The 22611-nt window shown below is 34.7% G+C and overlaps 1 protein-coding gene and 1 long non-coding RNA gene across 4 annotated transcripts in view; one reads left to right on the top strand and one right to left on the bottom strand.

Annotated features, from left to right (window-relative positions):
• The window catches only part of MALRD1 (MAM and LDL receptor class A domain containing 1), a 930868-nt gene that overhangs the window by 151756 nt on the left and 756501 nt on the right, over positions 1-22611 (bottom strand). For 2 of the 3 annotated variants that reach the window (XM_050804020.1, XM_050804021.1), the window contains exon 33: positions 3492-3693. In XM_050804020.1, the coding sequence (XP_050659977.1) occupies positions 3492-3693 (202 nt within the window). Of the gene's footprint in view, positions 1-3491; positions 3694-22611 lie in introns of those variants that run through there. The other variant, XM_050804022.1, reaches the window with a different exon arrangement.
• LOC126962734 (uncharacterized) overlaps positions 1-22611 on the top strand; it is a 54637-nt gene that overhangs the window by 755 nt on the left and 31271 nt on the right. Inside the window, exon 2 of the long non-coding RNA XR_007728794.1 lies at positions 1848-1975. This is a non-coding gene — a long non-coding RNA (uncharacterized LOC126962734). The remainder of the gene's footprint in view (positions 1-1847; positions 1976-22611) is intronic.

The raw sequence follows: 22611 nt of genomic DNA, 5'->3' as shown, positions 1-22611 counted from the left end.
CTGCCTGACGTTCCCTAACCTTGGCAAGTAAGAAGAGCTAATTATAATCTGTTCTCACATTTCTCAAAGAGTTTCACAGATAGGAGTTATTATTAACAGGAATAACTATTGGAAAAACACAGGACTCAAAGTAATAGAAATAAATCCATCTATGCAACAGTGCCCTATAATAATCTCAATAAATAACTTCATTTAAGGCAAGATTAAAACAATAATTAATCCAAAATATGTGGTTCTTAATTATATGTATCATGACATTATACTTTTACTTGATAAAGCAACATCATTATTTTTTTCCCAATTACAAACAACACAGTTTTAAGCAGACATTTAAAAACATGGAAGAAAAATACCATGAAGAAAAGAAAAATAATTCATATTTCTATTTTTCGGAGACAGATATTATATTTTGCATATCTTTCAGGATTTATAGATAGATATCTTTTTTGATGGATATCTTATTAAAATTGGTTTTACACTTTTATCATTTTTCTACACTTAACAATAGACTCTTGTATTATTTAGATCTTGCATTGGTTGTAACTTTCATATTCACCAATATATTATGCATATCGTCTATTATATGACACAGGTGTTCAGTGTCTAAATTATCTATTAGGCACCTTTCAAAATTTTCCACAATAGTGCCAAAAACCACAGGGAAGAGGACATTAGTAACAGCGCTAAAGGACCACATTCCTTTAAAGCTTTCTGTTTTCTCTTTGACATTCCACTATATAGTAGATTTGTGTTTACTTCAAATGTCACATAATAAATTATTTAACTTTTCTCCCAAAATTTTCAGATAAACCCAATGAATTACATCGGATTTATTTTGTGGTATTGCATACTCCCTAGGACATTGCTGTGGGCATCTGTACACCCCAGTTTTAGGAGTGCTGATTTAATTTATGATTTTCTAAAAGCAACTGCCTGAATCAATAATGAAGTCGTGCTGCAGAAGCTATGCCTTAAGATTTTGGATTTTGGAGGAGAGAATGGGGCTAGGGAGAGGTACTTTCATTACACAAAATGACAAAGTTCAAGGTTTAATGCCAAAGGTCACAGTGTTTTGTTGTTTTTAAAATAGTCCTTGACAGTAAAATCTGTTCTATAACATACTGGGAAAGATGAACCTTTATACTTTGGTGAATGTTAGGTTGTTGTTCACACAACCAGTTTTCACTGTCATTATGCTATTTTGAAAAACAGCAATTTCTTAGGCTACATTTCCTAGGCCCTATGTTAGAATCTGGAGATGAAATATAAGCTCTCAAGCTTCTCTTGCTCTTGAGGAGCTCAAAATTCATAAAATACATATAAATATGTATTATTCCATTATATACATATGGAATAACATATATAAGAAATATATGTAAATATATATTCCAGTATATATATAATATATATAATTATATAATGATGTATGTAGAATTACATATATGAACTGCATGTTAATATATATGTTACTAATGAATAATATAATAATGTAATTAGCAATATATAATATATAATAATACATTTTATAATATATATACATATTATGGAATATATATATACATATTATGGAATATATATATATATAAAAGACAGAGCCAAGAATGAGTGGAAGAAGAGGTATTGAAGACATGAGCTACAGAAGACTTTTATGGAGCAATGGCTTAGAGAAGTTGAGAAAGCAAATGTTCTAAAAATATATATTCATGCTTGGGAAGATGAAGAATTTTTTTTTTTCCTGAGATAAATGGTGAAAAAAAGAGTTTGGAGGCAGATGCAGGCCCATTTAGGGGGTGAAAATGAGGAAATTAAAGGAATTTATCACAAAATGGCTTTACTTCTATTCAAAGGACACAAGAATACCAGCAGAGTGAAGAATGTGCCTGGGAGAAATGGGAGGATTTGAGGATTGCTGGAGAAAATGGGTGCCAGGAAATGAGAAACTCATGTGTCTGGGGCCCTAAAAGGCCTAGCTAAGGTAAGATACCAGCACATTTAGTGGTTCCAATCAGCATGACTAGCAACAGTTTTGGAAAATTCAGAGGTTATATGACCTCAACTGCAAAGACGATTAAAGCCATTATGGCAGAATATGGGATGAATAATTTATTCATATTATTATATGAATATAGATCTAGAATCTATTTACAATAATAGATTTACTTATTGTAAATAAATTATAATTTATTGTAAATAAGTTTATTTACCATAAAGCCATTATGGCAGAATATCAGCTGAATGATCTATTCATATTATTATATGAATGTATATCTAGAATCTATTTACAGGAGTGTGCTGATAAATAAATGTATTAATATGTGCAAAATGCTTAGCAAATTGCCTGGCACATAGTATTCAAATTTGTGTGAAAAATTTAAGAAATAGGACATAACAGAATTCAAAATTCAGAATGTGAATGGATTTGGATAAGGTGTTAATCATTAAATCTATAATTATTGGGAGAAAAAGTAAGAGGCTGTTTATGGAATCCCAAAAACCAGGAGGCCTTGATGATCTAGAATATATTTTTCTTATTATTAATGTTACTAGAAAACAGCCTTCGGAGGAGTAATGAAGATGAGAAAGTGGTGATTATATGAGATTTTTAACCTTAAGATTTCAAAGGGGATGCTCAGGCCCTGAATGTAACTATGAGAGTGACTTATTGCAGAAGCAGGTTTGCACTACCTATTAGACTCAAAGAAGTTGATGTTTTAGATAGGGTGTCTCACCTGAAGTTGAAATTGCCCAGGATTTAGAATCCAGAGAAAAACTATGAGAAGAATAAAAATTCAGATGTGTGGCCTTAAAAGAAAAGAAACCTTCGAGTAGGAGTGTTAGGGGAAAAAAAAAAAACTTTAAAAGAGGCACTGAGTAGCTAGAAAGACAATGACCCTACTATTTAATATTTTAAATGGAAGACTCAGTAAGGGAACAAACAGCCCCACTTAGGGGAGAACGTCTTCAATAGCAGAAATTCAGATTTCATTTAAAGGGGTGACTTTTTAAGAAAAGGTGTTTAGAATATAACTCTTTTTTTTCTTTTTGAAATAGAATGAGCCTTCTAGCTTGTACGGTAGAAATGGTTAGGAGAAGGAACGTGGCATGGGGAAGGGGAAAGGTCAATACAGATGGAGAAAACAGTCTGGAAGATAACAGGTAGCCACGGGGGCCTTTGCCTTGTGCAGTTCTTGTGAACCTTTGGGAATAAGGAAAGCAGAAAATAAAGCTACATTCGCCGAACAAAATTTCCTCAGGGTTTCTAAAACAACTTTAGTGCAAAGTTATTTCGTTGCCAACAAGACATGAAAATTTCATGGCAAAGTTCACGGGCAGATAAACTTTACTTCTTACTATATATGACTCTTTTCCATGTGTAACTAGAACTGGACCTGGAAATAAATGTAATTCCTCAGAAATCCCCAAACATTTAGTATATTTAGATACTAAAAATAAATACTTATTCCCATTTTCTGAAAGAAAGAATCACTTACCTCCAGTCACACACTCTGGGGTGAAAGAGATGTCATCAAGAGCAATAAAGATGTCCTCATTGCCATCCAAATCAGCTTCAAATGCCACCTTAAATGGACTGTTACTGGAGAGAGGCACATAGCCATATGTCCATCCCGTTCTTTTATTTCCAATCACTGACCACACCAGGATGTTTAGCCCCGATTCTTCAATGGTATACACCTTTAAAAATCATTAAAAAACAACTTTTTATGATTGGATATTAGAAGTATCAGGACATCCAGATGACTGATGAAAGAATGAAATCTCTGGCTATGTAACAGCTCGATATATTGACTATTGTATTTTCTATCTGTAGAAATTGTGAGTTATAAAGTGAGTCAATGGATGTTATATTTTCCTTGGTTAGTAGGACCTTTGTTTGCTTCTGTCATCAACTTCTGTATGTCAAACTGGACATAATAAAAAAAAACTGTAAGTGTCTTAAGCATTTAAAAAGCTGGAGGAGATATAAACACAATTTTTTTATTGTAAAGAACTTTGTCTGTGTTACACTAAGGTTCTGTAACTGCAGAAAAAGAGGACCCTCAAGATACATGAATATGATAATGAATATGAGATTACAGAAGTCATTTTAAAAACCACAGTAATGTGCAGAAAATATTTTAACATTTTGAAGATGGAAATCTTCCTGGATTAACTAGCATCGATATTCAGCACTTTTTTTTATAGTTCAGTGACTAACAAATGCAACAAACAAGAAATGAAAGAGAAATAGTTAGCTTTGAAACCAACAAACATGCTAGATTTAGTATTTTTGTTTATCAGCAGAAATAATTTAAAAAAATATGGCATTTTCTAGTGCTGTTTAAAACATCTTATAATTAATGAGGAAAAAGATAAGATTAAAGAAATATTTCTATATTCTCTTTTTGTACCTAAATTTTAAAGTTAGATACCAAAGTTATGTATAATTTGGTAATATAGTAATATTTATATATCATACCATATATAATTAGATACTTATATATAATACTATCTATATATCTCTATATATTTATATTTGGCTTATAGTATACTTCAGCAATCAGTTATACAATGCTTTTTTTCACATGGGAAAATAAGACCCAGAGAAAAGAAAATACATGGATATTAATTTTCTTCTATTGCAATAGGACATTTCTCCAATGACCTCCCTCTTACTAAAAAATCTTACTGTGTCACTGTTTTCTTAGTGTCAAAATTTATCTACAGTTAACTTATCCTATAAAATATGGTCTGGTGCGATGGCTCATGCCTGTAATCCCAGCACTTTGGGAGGCCGAGGCAGGCAGATCTGTCAAGAGACAGAGACCATTCTGGCTAACACGGTGAAACCCCGTCTCTACTAAAAATACAAAAAGAAAACAAAAAAATAGCTGGGCATGGTGGCGGGCACCTGTAGTCCCAGCTACTCGGGAGGCTGAGGCAGGAGAATGGCGTGAATCCAGGAGGTGGAGCTTGCAGTGAGCTGAGATTGCACCACTGCACTCCAGCCTGGACGACAGAGCGAGACTCCATTTCAAAAGAAATAAAATAAAATAAAATAAAAATAAATAAATAAAAATATATCCAAAATTTATACTGTAAGGAAAGAATACCAGTCATCTTATTACATTTTATGATATTAAATTGACATTCCAGAAATACTACCAAGAATCACCAAATATTCCAGAGCCAGAAGTTAAGAATGTTGCTAGTGTCCCCAAGTACAAAAGAAATCTAAGATCAATTTCAGAAATCTAGCTGTTAATGCAAATTAAACAAAACAAAAATAAATCAAGATGACTATAAACTAAAGAAAAATTTAAAACTTGCCCAAAGTTTGGAAACCTGAAATGTGAGACTTAAACCCTAAAGTCAAATTGGACATTTTGGAAAAGATGATTCTCGAGACATTTCTTAAGCCAAAAAAAAAAAAAAAAAATACTTTTAATGTTGATCCTCTAATTAACAAAAGAAGCTAAGATTCAATCTGAAGGGAATTTGGATCTGTTGACTACTTCCAGTCTGACACGTAAGCACTCATCCCAAAGAATCTTCAGCCCCAGCATCTGGTGGATACTTGGTTTACAAGCTTATCCAATTACTTTTCCATTTCTTAAAAATTAAAAATAAAAAGATGTGAAATGTCTAATTCAATTTGCTGATAACAGAGTGTACTATACAGAACCTAATTAAAGTGAACTCTGAGTTTTACAAAAATCTTGGTTTATATCACAGTAACTTAAAAATAAATGGCTTTATTATATTTATTTTGTAAATTTTTTTCTGGCAAAATTACTGTAGAAAGCAAAATTACATGAAAATGTAACTGCAACACTTTGTTTTTTTCCCCAAACCTCTGCACATATTTATTAATGTATCTATTTTTATTGGTTTTACAGTTTATTTTTCTCTCTGCATTCAGTTTTTTAAATCTTCAATCCTACGTGCTCTTGTCAAATTCATTTTCCTTCCATTCTCTTCCTACTCTGCTTCTCAAAATCATACCATGACTTTTTCTCCCCCATGTCATGAGCATTAAACTCTCCAATACATGTCAACACATCTTACCCCATTATTTGACCCTACCACTAGTCCCAATTAATTCTGGTCAACTTCACTAACTCGCTATTTATTTCAATGAAATTTCGGCCAGTTTGTAGGTTATTTCATTAGCAACATGTATTTATAATACCTCCAGTGTATTAAATTGAATAATTACATGTTATGGCAAGTGATTCCATAGTCACTGTGGTCAATGAGGAAAACTAGGAGTATTATTTAAGAACTCATAATGTTGTTTATTCATTATGTCTAATGGGAAGCCCATTAACAACTAAAATTACAGCATATATTTTTGTACTTCAATGGAATTGATATTATTGTATTCTGAGGGTTTCTGTGTGATAACTCTCAACAAAATGTTTATTTTTAATAACTTTTAAATGTCGATAATTTTGAAAAACCACCATGCTAACTTCCTTGAAAAATAATTAATTCCAGTGTCATTTGTTTCTAATTTTACATTTATTAAACATACTCTACTAAAACAGCAACACATATCACAGTAATAATTATTTGAAATAGTTTTCTAAAAATTAATTGCTGGATGAATTTGGCTATTTCTATTTTAATATTTTTTCAATTTTAGTCAAACACAGACCCAGTAATATATTAACTGTCAACATTTTATAATGTAAAGTAACAATTTTAGCATAATCTTTGTCATAAAAATATAGATTCCAAGAATATATAAAAATATTAAATTATAGTACAGTTTATGTTATCATCAAGGTTATATTATATGTAAAGATATTATGTTCAAAGCTACTGCTTATAATGTAGAACATTAAAAACTTAAAGAGAACTTGCTAAATTTAAACATTATTCAGTTTCTGAATAACAAAAAAGGTTTTAATTTAAGTAGGGGATTTAACACTAGAAATAGGGAATTTAGTTATGAAGAATATAAAATTTTTTAAAAAACAGTACAAGCTGTTGAAATAATAAATGGATTTTTTAAAATGATGTAACAAAATATTTTCATACTTTGACATAATGGTTATTAACCAGAAAAATAACACAACCAAATGTCTTGACTTAAATTGTATTGAAAACATGAGATATATGAAAAATTCAATATATAAACATATCCATACATGCAGAAAATTATTATTATTATTATTATTATTATTATTTGAGATGGATTTTCTGTCACCCAGGCTGGAGTTCAATGGCACGATCTCGGCTCACTGCAAACTCCACCTCCTGGGTTCACGCCATTCTCCTGCCTCAGCCTCCCGAATAGCTGGGGCTACAGGCTCCTGCCACCACGCCTGGCTACTTTTTTTTTGTATTTTTAGTAGAGATGGGGTTTCACTGCATTAGCCAGGATGGTCTTGATCTGACCTCGTGATCCACCCGCTTTGGCCTCCCAAAGGGTTGGGATTACAGGCGTGAGCCACCATGTCCAGCCCAGAAAATTATTTTTTAATATTTTCCTACTGATAGGAAATTTTAAATTGGAAATTTTCTGAGTGTTTTCCTTGTCCAACCATAGAGCCCAATTGTTTCTGTTTTTAGTTATTTAACAGCTTCTTGAGGGCTGCACCTTTAAATTCCCAGATTGTCAATAGCCATGTACAGTATATGGAATAAGGTGAACACGAGTACATATATAAATAAAATAGTCTTCTTAGGACTTTTAACATTCATTTCTAGTAGGAGAGTATCTAGAAATCATCATCTACAAGTCATAATTAGGTTGTATGCCTACTATAGTTTTTTTTATTTATGTATTATATAAACATTTGCATATTAAAATTTGTTTTCTTCTAAGGACAAGTACAATATAATGTATCTACACTTAGATCAAACTGTTATAACATATTTATCAGAAAATAATGTTGTGGACCATAGCTTGAACATGTGTACCAGAGGCAACATGGGGAAGGAGGGCAGGAGAGCAGAACTTGATTTTTATTGTGTATAAGTTATTATAGTGTAACTATTAATTCTTTACAAAAGCAAACACTGAACAAAAGAAAAACAAAATAATTTTTTTCTTTTGAAATTAAAAAATGTTTCTACCATAATCAATTCATCAACTTATTTAAAAGACAAATCCATCTACTTATAAAAACCAGGATTATTCAGGTACTGCTGTGAGAGTTAGTAGTGTTCTTACCCTGTTTACAGATAAGGAGACAGAGACACACACACACAACATTCAAAACATCAACAAATCCAGGAGATCGCACTTTGAAAAAAATTAATATAGTAGGTAGTTGCTAGCTAGACTAATAAAGAAGAAAAGAGAGAAGATTCAAATAAACAATCAGAAATGATAAGGGTGATATTACCACTGACTCCACAGAAATACAAACAACCATCACAGAATATTATAAATACCTCTATGCATATGAACTAGGAAATCTAGAAGAAATTCATAAATTTGTAGACATATACACCCTGAAACTGAATCCCTGAACAGGCCAATAAGGAGTTCTGAAATTGAAGCAGTCATAAATAGCCTACCAACCAAAAAATCCTAGGACGAGATGAATTCACAGCTGAATTCTACCAGATGTACAAAGAATAGCTGGTACCATTCCTACAGAAACTATAGTTAAAAAATTGAAAAGCAGGGACTCCTCCCTAACTCATTCTACTGGGGCAGCATCATCCCGATACCAAAACCTGGCAGAGATACAGCCAAAAAAAAAAAGAAAACTTCAGGCCAATATCTTCAATGAATATAAACGCAAAAATCCTCAAAAAAAAAAAAAAAAAAAAACTGGCAAACTAATCTGGCAGCACATCAAAAAGCTTATTTACCACAATCGAGTAGCCTTCATCCCTAGGATGCAGGGTTCATTCAACATACAGAAATCAATAAATATGATTCATTGCATAAACAAAATGAAAGACAAAACCACATGAGTATCTCAATAGATGCAGAAAGGCTTTCGTTGAAATTCAGCATCCGTTCATGTTTAAAACTCTCAATAAACTGTATATTGAAGGAATATACCTCAAAATAATAAGAGCCACATAGAACAAACCCACATCCAATATTATACTCAATGGGCAAAAGCTAGAAGCGTTCCCCCTTCAAGACAAGGAGGCACTCTCTCACCACTCCTATTCAACACAGCACTGAAAGTCCAGACCAGGGCAATCGGGAAAGATAAAGAAATAAAGGCTTCCAAAAAGGAAGAGAGAAAGTTAAATTACCCTTGCTTGCAGGCGACATGATCCTATATCTAGAAAACCCCATTTTCTCAGCGCAAAAGCTTCTTAAGCTGATAAGCAACTTCAGTAGTCTCAAGATACAAAATCAACATACAAAAATCAGTAGCATTCCTATATACCAGCAACAGTCAAGCCGAGAGCTGAGCCAGGAATAAAATCCCATTCACAGTAGCAACAAATGAATAAAATATCTAGGAATACAGTGAACCAGGGAGGTGAAAGATCTCTACAATGAAAATTACAAGACAGTGCTGAAAAATATCAGAGATGACACAAACAAATGGAAAAACATTTCATGCTCATGGATAGGAAGAAGCAATATTATTAAAATAGCCATACTGCCCAAAGCAATTTATAGATTTAATGCTAGTCCCATTAAACTACCATTGACACTCTTCACAGAACTAGAAAAGACTATTTTAGAATTTATATGGAACCAAAAAAGAGCCAGAATAGCCAAGACAATCCCAAACAAAAAGAACAAAGCAAAAAAGAGCCCAAATAGCCAAGGCAATCCTAAGCAAAAAGAACAGAGTAAACAGACAACCTACAGAATGTGAGGAAACATTTGCATACTTTGCATCTTATAAAGGTCTAATATCCAGCATCTCTAAAGAACTTAAGTTTACAACAACAAAAACAACCTTATTAAAAATGGGTAAAGGACATGAACAGACACTTTTCAAAAGAAGACCTACATGCAGCCAACAATCATATGAAAAAAAAAAAAAAGTTCAATCACTGATCTTTACAGAAACACAAATCAAAATCACAATGAGATATCATCTCACACTAGTCAGAATGGCTACCAGTAAAAAGGCAAAAAATAACAGATGCTGACAAGGTTGTAGAGAAAAAGGAACACTTATATTGTGGAAGACAGTGTGGTGATTCCTCAAAAATCTAGAAACAGAACTAGCATTTTACCCTGCAATCCTACTACGGGGTATATACCCCCCAAAATATAAATCCTTCTACTATAAAGACATACATATAGGTATGTATGTTCATTGCAGCACTATTAATGGTAGCAAAGACATGGAATCAACCTAAATCCCTATTAATGATAGACTGGATAAGGAAAATATGGTACATAGACACCATGGAATACTATGCGGCCATTAAAAAGAATGAGATCATGTCCTTTGCAGGGACATGGACGGAGCTGGAAGCCATTATCCTCAGGAAACTAATGCAGGAACAGAAAACCAAATACTGCATTTTCTCACACTTAAATGGGAGCGAAATGATGAGTACATGTGGACACATAGAGGGGAGCCCACACACACTGGGGCCTATTGGAGGGTGGAGGGTGGAGGGTGGAAGGAGGTAGGGGGTCAGGAAAAATAATTAATGGGTACTAGTTATTTGGCTTAATACCTAGGTGATGAAATAATAATAATAAAAACCCATGGCACACATTTACCTATGTAACAAACCTGTACATGTACCCCTGAATTTAAAATTAAAAAGTTTAAAAAAACTTAATTACTTTGTTACACTAAAACTTCACCACAATTTCTGGGTTTGGATGTCACTGAATTATAAATAATCTAGGGCATGTTATAAAGAATGCACCATAGGCAAGTAGGGGAGTGGGTAATAATAAAAAACAAATCTTAGAACAATCAGAATTAGGATGAAATAACAATCTACAATTCAGCTGAGTCATTAAAGATTGAGGAAATAGATCACTCTTATCTTTTTCTTCACCTTTCTTATTTAAGACGAAGACCAAGAATCCCACAGTTTCCTTCCTAACACCTCAAAGCAAATTAAACGGGTTTATATATATGAAATACTTTTTCAAACTATAAAGGACTGTCCAAAATTGGTTGGTGATTATTTGTGATATAGGGAGGCATTTCTGTTAATCTCTACTATATTTCAAAAGCATAGAACTTTCCCCCAATGTTTAACCTACCTGTTAGCCAGAAAGCTGAGCAACATAATAGGAATTAGGACCCAGATTCCAATCCTGTCTTTTCCCAGATTAATTGAATGTTATAGGCCAAGTTACTTAATCTCTTTAAATTTCAGTTTTAATGGCTATTAAATGAAAGACACGTTAATAAGCAGAGCTCAAAGATATTGCGAGTTCAGTTCCAGACTACTGCAATAAACTGAATATTGCAATAACATGAGTCATACAAATCTTTTGGTTTCTCAGCGCATATAAAAGTCATGTTTACACTACACTGTAGTTGGTTAAGTGTTCAACAGCAGTATGTCTACAAAAAGCCATGTATATACCTTAATTTAAAAATATATTATTGCTAAAATATGCTAATGACCATCTCAGCCTTCGGGTCATAACCTTCTTGCTGGTGAAGGGTCTGGCCTTGTTGGGCTACTCACTGATTAGGGTGGTGATTGCTGAAGGCTGGAGTGGCTGTGGCAATTTCTTAAAGTAAGACAATAAGTTTGCTGCATGATCGACTCTTCCTTGTTCAAAAGATTTCTCTGTAGCAAATGATGCTATTTGATGGTATTTTACCCACAGGAGAACTTCTTTCAAAATCGGAATCAATCCTCTCAAACCCTGCTGCTGCTTTATCGCGCACTTCGTCAGCACTTTCTGCTTCACTTTGTACTTTTATGTTAGGCAGGTGGCTCCTTTCCTTAAATCTCATGAACTAATCATCCTCTACTAGCTTCCAACTTTTCTTCCACAGCTTCCTCACTTCTCTCAGCCTTCATAAAACTGAAGAGAGTTGGGTCTTGCTCTGGGTTAGGCTTTGGCTTAAGGGAATATTGCAGCTGGTTTGATCTTCTATCCAGACCACTTAAACGTTCTCCATATTAGCACTAAGGCTGTTTTGCTTTGTGATCATGTGTGTGTTCACTGGAGTAGCACTTTTAACTTCCTTCACGAACTTTTCCCTTGCATCCCCAACTTGACTAGCTATTTGGAGCAAGAGGTCTAGCTTTCAGCCTATCTCACCTTTCGATATGGTTTCCTCACTAAGCTTAATCATTTCTAGCTTTTGATTTAACGTGAGAGAAGTGCTGTTCTTCCTTTCACTTGAACACTTAAAGACCATTGGCCTTTAAGTGTTGGCCTAATTTTGATGTGGTCTTGTCTCAGGAAATAGGAAGGCCTGAAGAGAGGGAGAGAGACAAGGGATCCACAGGTCAATCTAACAGTCAGAAAAAACACAGTATTTATCAATTGTATTCACCATTTTATATTACAGTTCATAACACCCCAGAAAAAAATACAATAGTAGCATCAAAGATCACTGACCACAGATCACCATAAGAAATATAATGAGGCCAGGCATGGTGACAATTTTAGTAAGTCATAGAGCTGTTAGGGAGGATGATTCAGGCCAATCAAATCTTGCCAAAGATCTACTTTTACTTGGGTGGTAAGTTACAAGTGTGCAATTAATTTTCATTCATAGTATGTAAATAATTTAATAGACAATAAAAATGATGTCCACTTTAGAAAAAAAGACACAGCAATTAAAACTTATAAACACTGGGAATAAGGAAGAACAAAGAAAATCTAACCAACACATCTAAAGACTCAAGTAGGCCAGACGTGGTAGTTCACGCCTGTAATCGCAGCACTTTGGGAGGCAGAGGGGGCAGATCACCTGAGGTCAGGAGTTCGAGATCAGTCTGACCAACATGGTGAAACCCCATCTCCACTAAAAATACAAAATTAGCCAAGGGTGGTGGCGCATGCCTGTAATCCCAGCTAGCTGGGAGGCTGAGGCAGTAGAATTGCCTGAACTGGGAGGTGGAGGTTGCAGTGAGTTGAGATTGTGCCATTGCACTCCAGCCTGGGCAACAAGAGGGAAACTTTGTCACACACACACAAAAAAGTATAGTGATAAGAAGAAACCTTGAAATGTTGGGAGAATTTTCAAAATGTGACACAGAAACACAAAGCGAGCACAAGCTATTGGGAAAATAGCAGCCATACATAGACTTGCTGAATGCAATTTTGTTATAAACCTTCAATTTGCTCTCTCTCTCTCTCTCTCTCTATATATATATATCTATGTATCTGTGAAGTTCAGTAAAATGGAGTACAATAAAACAAAGTGTGCTATAGCTCCCTGATAGATCTGTTACTAGGTTTAAATTTAAGTGAAGTATGTCAACTCAGTACCAACACTAAGCACATGTTATTACTATTGCTATTACATATCATATATATCTTATGGTGGAAAAAAAGGAGCTAATATACAAGGATAAGTCACGTCATGATAATGAGTGGTAACTGGGGAATTTCATTATGAGAAGTTGGCATTCTTTTGTGGGATTAAAACAGTAATAATTTCAGATGTAGTTTTAGGTTTTTCAGTTTTTTTTTTTAAAGCATTACTAAGGTACTTGCAAATAAGAAGGACGCGAAGCAGAGAGCTTTAGAAATTTCTGAGTTTCTAATCCTTAGTGACTTTCTAAGCTGGGTGTTGGACACAGGTTTCCTGTGTTCCAGTCGGGTAGTCTTTCTTGCACCTCACTTGGTTTGTAATAAACATCACTGAATGTCTCACAGGAGGAAGAACTGAAAAAAAACTTATAGCTACTATGGATGTGGAAATTGAAATGGCTGATTTGTATTTAGCTCTTCAACTTTAACATCACATTATGTGAAAGAGACCAAGTAACTGGAAATAGGAGTAATCAGAAATAAAGCACCAAGAAAATACCTCTTCCTAGCAAAATGACCCATTTAATGTTAGTTAGCCTGACACTTACAGGCTTTTCTCTCAATGAACAATATCACTACACAGACAACCTTCAGAATGCCTTCAAAACACCTTCCCTCAAATTGAAGGAAAATTTACACTGCAAGGCAGCAAATGGAGAAAAAATGAATTTCTGAGCTGAATTACTGTTCTTTTAGTAGGTTCTTCAAAAGTTGTAAATATTTAGAAAAATCATTTCTGTCTGATGGCTAACTGAAACACACACTTACCTATACTCTCCAAAAATGTTCCACTGGAAAGACAGGAAAAACACTGACATAAATCCACAGAAGCACAGGAAAATCAGGATCACAGGTACCAGCTTACAAAAATAGTTAGGACTTTCTGGAAGTTTTAAATCAAATGGAAACTGTTTGATGAAAATACATAAACAGAACTGAGGCATTTGGAAACACCTACAAGTAAAAGGAAAGATCAGTACCAATGACAAAAATGTGAACTGTTCCAGCCAAATTCTGGAATAACTCAAAGAGACGAAGACTAAAGAGAAAGAGCCGTGTATACGTCACCATCTGGTAATTAATCCAAGGACTCCAGAAAAGCCAGGCTGATTCCTTGGGTTAGGAGTTGCTGATTCTAGCATTCGTACCCAGAACAGACAAGATGGGTAAATATTGCTGAAACGGAGCTCCGACATAGGAGTTTCCAAGAGTTTGTACTGAGACCAGAGAAATGATGCAATGTCCCTTATGACTGCCATAAAAATACGTGTACCTCCTTCAACACATAAACAAGCTAACAATACATCATAAACATAAACACACTAGAAAACAGCTAGTCCTTTACATCAGAGCATTATGAAACCAGAGATCCTGAATCAGAATGCATATTCACTGTTAGGGAAAGGAAATTTCTTACTTGGTGGGAGAAGATAAAACACATACAGTAATAATATTCAGTGTAGACTCATCTATCTATAGAAATAGAACACTAATACTAAGTAACCAGACAGTTGTGAAAAACTGTAAAACAGAAACTCTACACTAAACAGAATACTGAACACCATGGGGAAGACAGTTAATAGAACCAATGGGAAAATGAAGAAAGAAATAAAATTAACTTCCTTGAGAGATTTGGGTGTCAGTCATATCTAACAGGCAAACATGAAAGGGGGGAAGCATTCAGAGTTCTTGGAAATTAACAGTATGATTGTAAAAATAAAACCCTCAGAGAGAGACTGAACAGCAGAACTGACCCAGATTAAATACCAAAAAGTGAATTGGAAAACTGAAAGATGTTATTGTCCAAGACCACAGTGCCAGAGGACTAAAAGCTGAAAACGTTGTGAATTTATGTGAGGGGTTGGTGGGGAAAGGTCCAGAAGTTTGCAGATCTGTCTAATAGTTTTCCTTGAAGGAGATAACCAAGTAAATTACAGAGGAAAATCTCCCTAAGGTGACAAATGATGAGGGCTCATTAAATTTCCAGGAAAATTTATGGATTCCAGGGAATAAAAAGAGCATTTTATTCACTTATGAGGAAAAGTAGGTAGTGTAAAAATCCTGAAGGAGAAATAATCAGACAGACATCAGTCTTCTAAAAGGTAGGCAGGTACTGGATATTAGCATGCAGTGCAGCCACATCTTCAATTACATAAGGAAAAATAATTTTCAACTAGAATTCTATACCCAACCAATCTTTCCAATATAGACACATGATTGTTTTTCTCAATCAGGAACTCAAAAGGTTAGCATTTTGCACTTATCTGAAATGCATATGAGGAAAATATACTGTTACAGGATGAATGTGTTCCCCTAAAGTTTGTATGTTGCAACCCTAAACCACAGAACCTCAGAGCGTGACTGTATTTTGAGACAGGGCCTCGTTAAGTTATAATGAGGCTGTTAGGATAGGCCCTAATCCAATGTGAATGATGCCCTTATAAAAAAAAAATTAAGACATAAGAAGAAACATGAGGGATAGATATGCCTACACAGAGGGAAGACCTTGCTGAGGACAGTGGAAAGGTGACCAGTGACCAGTCAAGGAAGAAGCCTCAGAAAAACCCATACCTGCTGACACCTTGATCTTGGACCTCCAGCCTCCATGACTATAAGGAAATATATTTCTATTGTTGAAGCCATCCAGTCTATGGTATCTTGTTATGGTAACTCTAGCAAGCTAATACGCATATCAAACAAAAAGAATCCAATATAGTAGATTGCATAGGCATTAATAAAGAGTGGTAAGCAAAGATAACTTGCCCACTGCTTGATATTATCATCCAGTAAAATGCATAGTTTTACTGGATGATAATACCCTGTGAATTGAAAAACTGAAGAGAGATCTTGGTCATTTTTATGAATCTGATTGCCAAGAATGTAGGGAAATTTTTTACACTTTAGTTCCAGACAATTTTAATAAGTCATAGAACTTTTAGGGAGGATGATTCAGGCCAATCAAATCTTGCCAAAGATCTACTTTTAGTGGGTGGTAGGTAGGTTATTAATTTTCATTCATAATAAATACTTTAATAGACAATAAAAATTGTGTCCACTTTAGAAAAAAAAAAAGGCACAGCAAGTAAAACTAACAACACTGGGAATAAGGAAGAACAAAAGAAATCTAACCAATCCATCTAAAGACTCAAGTAGGCCTGGTGTGGTGACTCACGTCTGTAATCCCAGCACTTTGGGAGGCCTAGGTGGGTGAATCACTTGAGGTCAGGAGTTCGAGACCAGCCTGGCCAACATGGTGAAACCCCGTCTCTACTAAAAATACAAAAAGTAGCCAGGTGTGGTGGCAGGCACCTGTAGTCCCAGCTACGTGGGAGGCTTATGCAGGAGAATCATCTGAGCCCAGGAGGCAGAGGTTGCAGTGAGCCAAGATCACACCATTGCACTCCAGCCTGGGTGACAAGAGACTCCATCTTAAAAAAAAAAAAACACCCAAAATAAAGCAAAAAGACACAAGTGGGGGTGGGGGGGGGTAGAAAACACACAACCAAAAGATCTATATGACAATGAAACCGTAACCACAACATATAAAAAGACTGAATTGATACATTTAAAAAACCAGAAGCTCAGATTGTGTGGGAAAAAAACAATCCAGCCATATACTGTTTATAAAAGGCATAACTAAAAACAAGAAGCATGGAATAATTAAAAGACAAGAAGCATGGAATAATTAAAATAAAGATAAGATATATATTGATTTAAAAAGAAGAAGGTGAGGTGAAATTAATGTGAACAAGAGAGTTTATTTGGACCAGGCTTGAGGATGGAAACCCAGGAGCATAGATTCCAGTTGCCCTGAATATACACTTCATTTAGCAGCAGTTACAAGTGGATTTGTAAAGGCAAAAATAGGGATACGGAGCGAGTTGACACAAAGTTGTCTGCCAAGAATTCTCCATTGGTTTGCAAAAATAACACTGATTAGTGATTGGCTATGCATTGTGAAGCTACAGGGTGTGGGTTATAGTGTCTGGTGTGGCATTATTAGGTTGATTTATAGATGCGTGGGGCAATCACAAGCAGTTTGAAGAGATAAATACATAACTCAAAAAGGGGAGTAAGCCTAGTATGGTGGCTCAGGCTTGTAATCTCAGCACTTTGGGATTCTGAGGCAGGAGGATAGCTTGAGTCCAGGAGTTGGAGACCAGCCTAGGCAACATAATGAGACCCCATCTCTCTCTCTCTCTCTCAAAAAAAAAAAAAAAAAAAAAAAAAAAAAATTCAGCTGGGCATGATTTTTACATCTGTAGTCCCAGCTACTTGAAAGGCTGAGGCCAGAGAATTGCTTGAGCCTTGAGCCTAGGAAGCCAAGGCTGCAGTGAGCTATGATTGCACCACTGTACTCCAGCCTGACAGTACAAGATCCTGTCTCAAAAAAAAAAAAAAAAAAAAAGGAAAAAGAAAAACCCAGGGGAGTAGGGTGTGATTGCTATCTCAGTTTAATGTCTCCCTGGATGTAATAATTAATAGGACTCTTGCATTGCTCAGATAAAAGTTCTTTTATTTTCTTATATGAATCCGACAAAAAATGAAGACAGTAGAACGTGCATTTTACTAACAAATAATACAGGATTTCCAGAGAAAGAATAAAGAGGGCCATTTACTGTTGATAAAAGTTGTAATTCCCCAAACAGACATAACTGTCTGAATCTTTAGGCATTCAACATCATAACTTCGACACAAAAAATTCTAAGACAGATAAAACAAAAAGACAAATAGACACTTTTATAATTGTACTGGAGGCTTCTAAAATACCTTTTTCCTACACTGACAAATTAAGCCAATAACAGTAAGGATAGAGAGGATTATGGTTTGTCTCTGTATTTCTAATATCTATTTATCTATCTATCTTTGTATCCAGCTGAGAAGCTATCATTCTTTCACACATTTAAAGAAAATTTACATCTGTGTATATAAATTTACCATATGATAGTGGAGGCAGGTCCAATCCACAGGAGAGGACAAAGAATTACATCAATGATATTGGAACAACTATACTGCAATTTGGAAAAAAGCCATCAGAAGATTCTAACCTCTCACCACTCATAAACAAAAATGAATTATAACTAGATTAAGTAGTTAAAACTAGAAATCAGAATTATATAATTATTAAAATCATAAATTATATAATTATTAAAACAAATGAAAGTAGTTTGTTATTTTATGACAGGAAATGGTTTCCTAAACAAGGCATTAAACTCAGACTCTGTAAGTAAAATAAAGGTGGGTAGCTTTCGTGAAATAAAAATGTAAAAGAAAAGTTACTTGAGCTTCACATATATTAAATGGTCTTTATAAAGAAATAATATTCAGCTCCAGACCCAGACTTCCAAGTGAAGCTGATTTAGGTTCTTTCTCAAGATGACTTTGCACCTAGTCTATCTGTAGTCAGGGGTAAGAAAGACCTTCTTTTGCAAATTCCCATGCCTCTGTCTTAAAACTGTGACTTGATTTTAATTTTTAGTTGCATAACTCTTCAAGTTGAGTTCACTTTTATTTTTCTACTTTTATTATATTGTGAAAGGAAAGTCTACTTTGAAGGTCAAATTAGATTAGCTCTTTCTCTTGAGTATCGACCTTTGCATTTTGTGTGGTGCTTTCCCATCCTGCCTAATTTATATTTCAATAGCAAACTTAATAGCAGTTTTTTTTTTTTTGCCATCCTATGGTTTATATTTTCTATTATTAACAATGGAAGACACATAGTACATTTTAGCAAGGTTTACTCTGGCACAGCTGTCAGAGTATCTCTTTGCTATCAAGACCTATTCAACCATCTTTGCTAAGGTGTTAATATGAGCTGGTGATTCTTACTATGTGATAGATCATGTTTGTATGCTTGACACACTTTTAAGTGTACCCTGCTGCAGGATCCTAAGTGTCTCTGGCACACCAGACCAAACCTTGCCTTTTTCTGCTATTCAATAAAACGTATTAGATTAAAATAGAAAACATTGATATTATAGAGGGAGAAACTTGAATCTATTCTTTACAAAGAGAAAAAGAAATCATTAAAAAATATCTTGCTTCATTTTAACTATTGCTATAACACATTACTCATGTCATATTGTACAAATGATTTCAATGTGCCAGGATGAGTGATACATTAAGAGCTACTGCCCTAGAACATTACTTTTCATGTTTCTGCTGAAAATAGTAAGGCATGCTCAGATTTAAGGTATAATCTAGGTTTTCTGCAAGTCTATTTATAAATTTGTTAAGTATGCTTAAAAACTTCTACACACATCTCCCTACCTTTTAGGCATGTGGATAATTGCATATGTCTCTTAAATACTATCTAATATGATTCTCCAAAGCTACCATTGATAAGCAATTTACCACCACTTGTAAAAACACTGGCCATGAAGTTCAGCATAAACAAGAATGAAAGAGAACTGGTTAGTCCAGAAAATTAGTTAAAATGTACTTTGAAAATGAATAAAATTAGAGACAGCATACTGATAATGCCACTCAATAACTTTCATAAGAATGCATTTTTACAGTGTCAATAATAAAAGAAACACAACAAAAAGTCCTGATGTTTATATTGCCTTAAGCATATGTTATACAAACTAGCACCCACTTAATTCCTTTCATTTTTTTATCCTGAATATATTTTTATTTTTAAAGAGACAAGGTCTTGCCATGTTGCCCAGGCTGGTCTCAAATTCCTGGCATCAAGCAATCCTCCTGCTTCAGCCTCCCAAAGTGCTGGGAATACAGGCATGAGCCACTGTGCCCGGCCTTCCAATTTTAATTTCTGAAAATATATGTTTTTCGTAAATATAAGTGAATATTCAACTTCACATATTTTTTGCTATTGAAACTTCAAGTTCTTTTTTCTACTTCTCTTTTCACTCGACATATGCCTGGAGAAATTTCTGCGGCACAAGTGATAACTGGGAGATGGGCTGGGTCCTAATTTGTATGGTCACATCTCATGGGAATAACCAGAGCCTTTTCAGCAGCTAAGTAACAAGGGTTATCATTTTCTAAATTATTACTTCACTGCAATAAATGACAACCTAGTACCTGATTAAGGGAACGTAAGTATCAATGCATTTCCTCTATTATTAGAAACTCACTATGTGCCATATTTCATTGGTTCATTATTCATATTTTTTGCTGTGTTATCCATTATGGGTTGTGAGAATCGTTGTTGAATGATATATCAAAAGCCTTACTAACTCAAAGACCTTTCACTGTGGGTGCCACGTGTCTCTGCACCACACCCCAGAGGGCCCACAGTCATTCTGCATTCAAGAGAGGCTGAGTAGGGGTAAGACTCTTTTTCTTCTCTGCTAAACTTCCTATTAGGATAATGAGATGTCTGCTATCATCACAGGGAATAGAATTTCCTCTTGCACTAGCCTAAAGAATGGGTTCCAGAAACGTCTGCCAATTCTAACAGGACAACTGTAGATCTAATGACAAATTCTAGATGATTACAAAATCGACCAGAAGGGCCCTCAGTGAGTTTGACAAAGAAGATACAGTCTTGGTGGCCCTTGACCTTGAGCAGCTCATTCAAAAGTTAACCATCTCAAGCAGCAGAACACACTGGGCGTGTGGCTCACACCTATCATCCGAGCACTATGGGAGGCCAAGGTGGGAAAATCACTTGGGCTCAAGAGTTCAAGACCAGCCTGGTCAACATGGCAAAACCCCATCACTGCACACACACACAAAAACAAAACAAAACAAAACAAAAAACAAATTAGCTGGATGTGGTGGCGCATGCTGGTAGTCCCAGCTACTGGGAAGGCTTACGTGGGAGGATAACTCGAGCGCAGGAGGTCGAGACTGCAGTGAGTGAAGACTGCACCACTACACTCTAGCCTGGGTGACAGTGAAACCCCGTCTCAAAAATATAAAAAATTAAAAAACAAAGCAACAGAACAAAAGGATTGCATGGCATGTCTTATAGGCAACTATTGGTAAAACAAATACTTACAGCATCCCCCATACTAAACTCACACACACTAAGCATTTGGGGACACATCTAACTAAGCTACCATGATGCCATTTTGTAAAATTTATAATTCCAACCAAATGTATACTGAAAAGTATAATACGCAGAACACGAAATATGTAAAATACCTTTTAAAGAATTAAATTTTATAACTACTGGTAGAAAATATAAGACAGTTTTGAATAATGAAAATGCAAACCCTAAATATATCATAAAATAGCCCTCTAATTCTGAAAGGCAGAAAAGCGCAGTAGTTATAAGCATAGAGTAGAGATAGGCCATGTGGGAAAACCTGCCCAGCTCTATGACCTTGGACAAATTCCTGAAGCTTTGTCTATCTCATTTGCCTTATCTGTTAAAATATCGACAATGTCAGTACTTGCCTCATTGGAGGGTGTGAGAATCAGATTGATTAATTTATGATAAAGGACTTTGGTGTATGGCATATTGTAACCATCTGATATTATTAAGTCTGACTGATATTATTCTGTTTTTTTTCTCTGCTTTTACTATCTTCCTAAATATTACATTGAAATAAAACAAAACAAAACTCAATAGCACCAGCTCACAACAATAATGGTTTTCTGAACTGGAACATTTACATGCTAAATGTCTTATCCTATGGGTTTTACTGAAACTCATTGGGGCCTAAGAACACCTGAAATCTAAGATAGAGACTATTTTCAACACCATAGGCTACTTGTTCTGAAATACGAACAATTGGTTTCTGGAATCCCATTCATATATATACATGTATATGTATATGAATATATATATGTGTATATATATACTTATCTGTTATCATGGAAGTTTTAGAAAGTAGCTTTTTTTTCCCATGAGCAATTAGAAATTTATATAAATTACAAAAAATTACGAAATATAAATTGTCAGTTACCTATTCATTTTCCTTTTATTTCTTTAAAAATAAGTCTGGAGTAATAAAATATATTAGTTATTTTTAGAGAAATCATCTTGTCCAGTGCCAAATTAACTGCTTTTTATAGACCAATTCAATTGAGATAGCATTAAACATCAAAACAAGACAGAAGGTAGGAAGCTGAATAACTGTAATTAAATAATATAATGGGAAATTAATTTGGTTTCATTCAGGGCTCTTTTGGCAAGGTGGATCAAAAAGTGACCACATCATTTTAAAGAGTGCTTTTAATTTGACATGTAAGTAGGTAATTGAAAGACAGAAAGAAAC

This window comes from Macaca thibetana, chromosome 9 (genome assembly GCF_024542745.1).
Source record: "Macaca thibetana thibetana isolate TM-01 chromosome 9, ASM2454274v1, whole genome shotgun sequence".
In the NCBI taxonomy this organism is placed as follows: domain Eukaryota; kingdom Metazoa; phylum Chordata; class Mammalia; order Primates; family Cercopithecidae; genus Macaca; species Macaca thibetana.
This window is presented reverse-complemented; position numbering and strand designations above follow the sequence as displayed.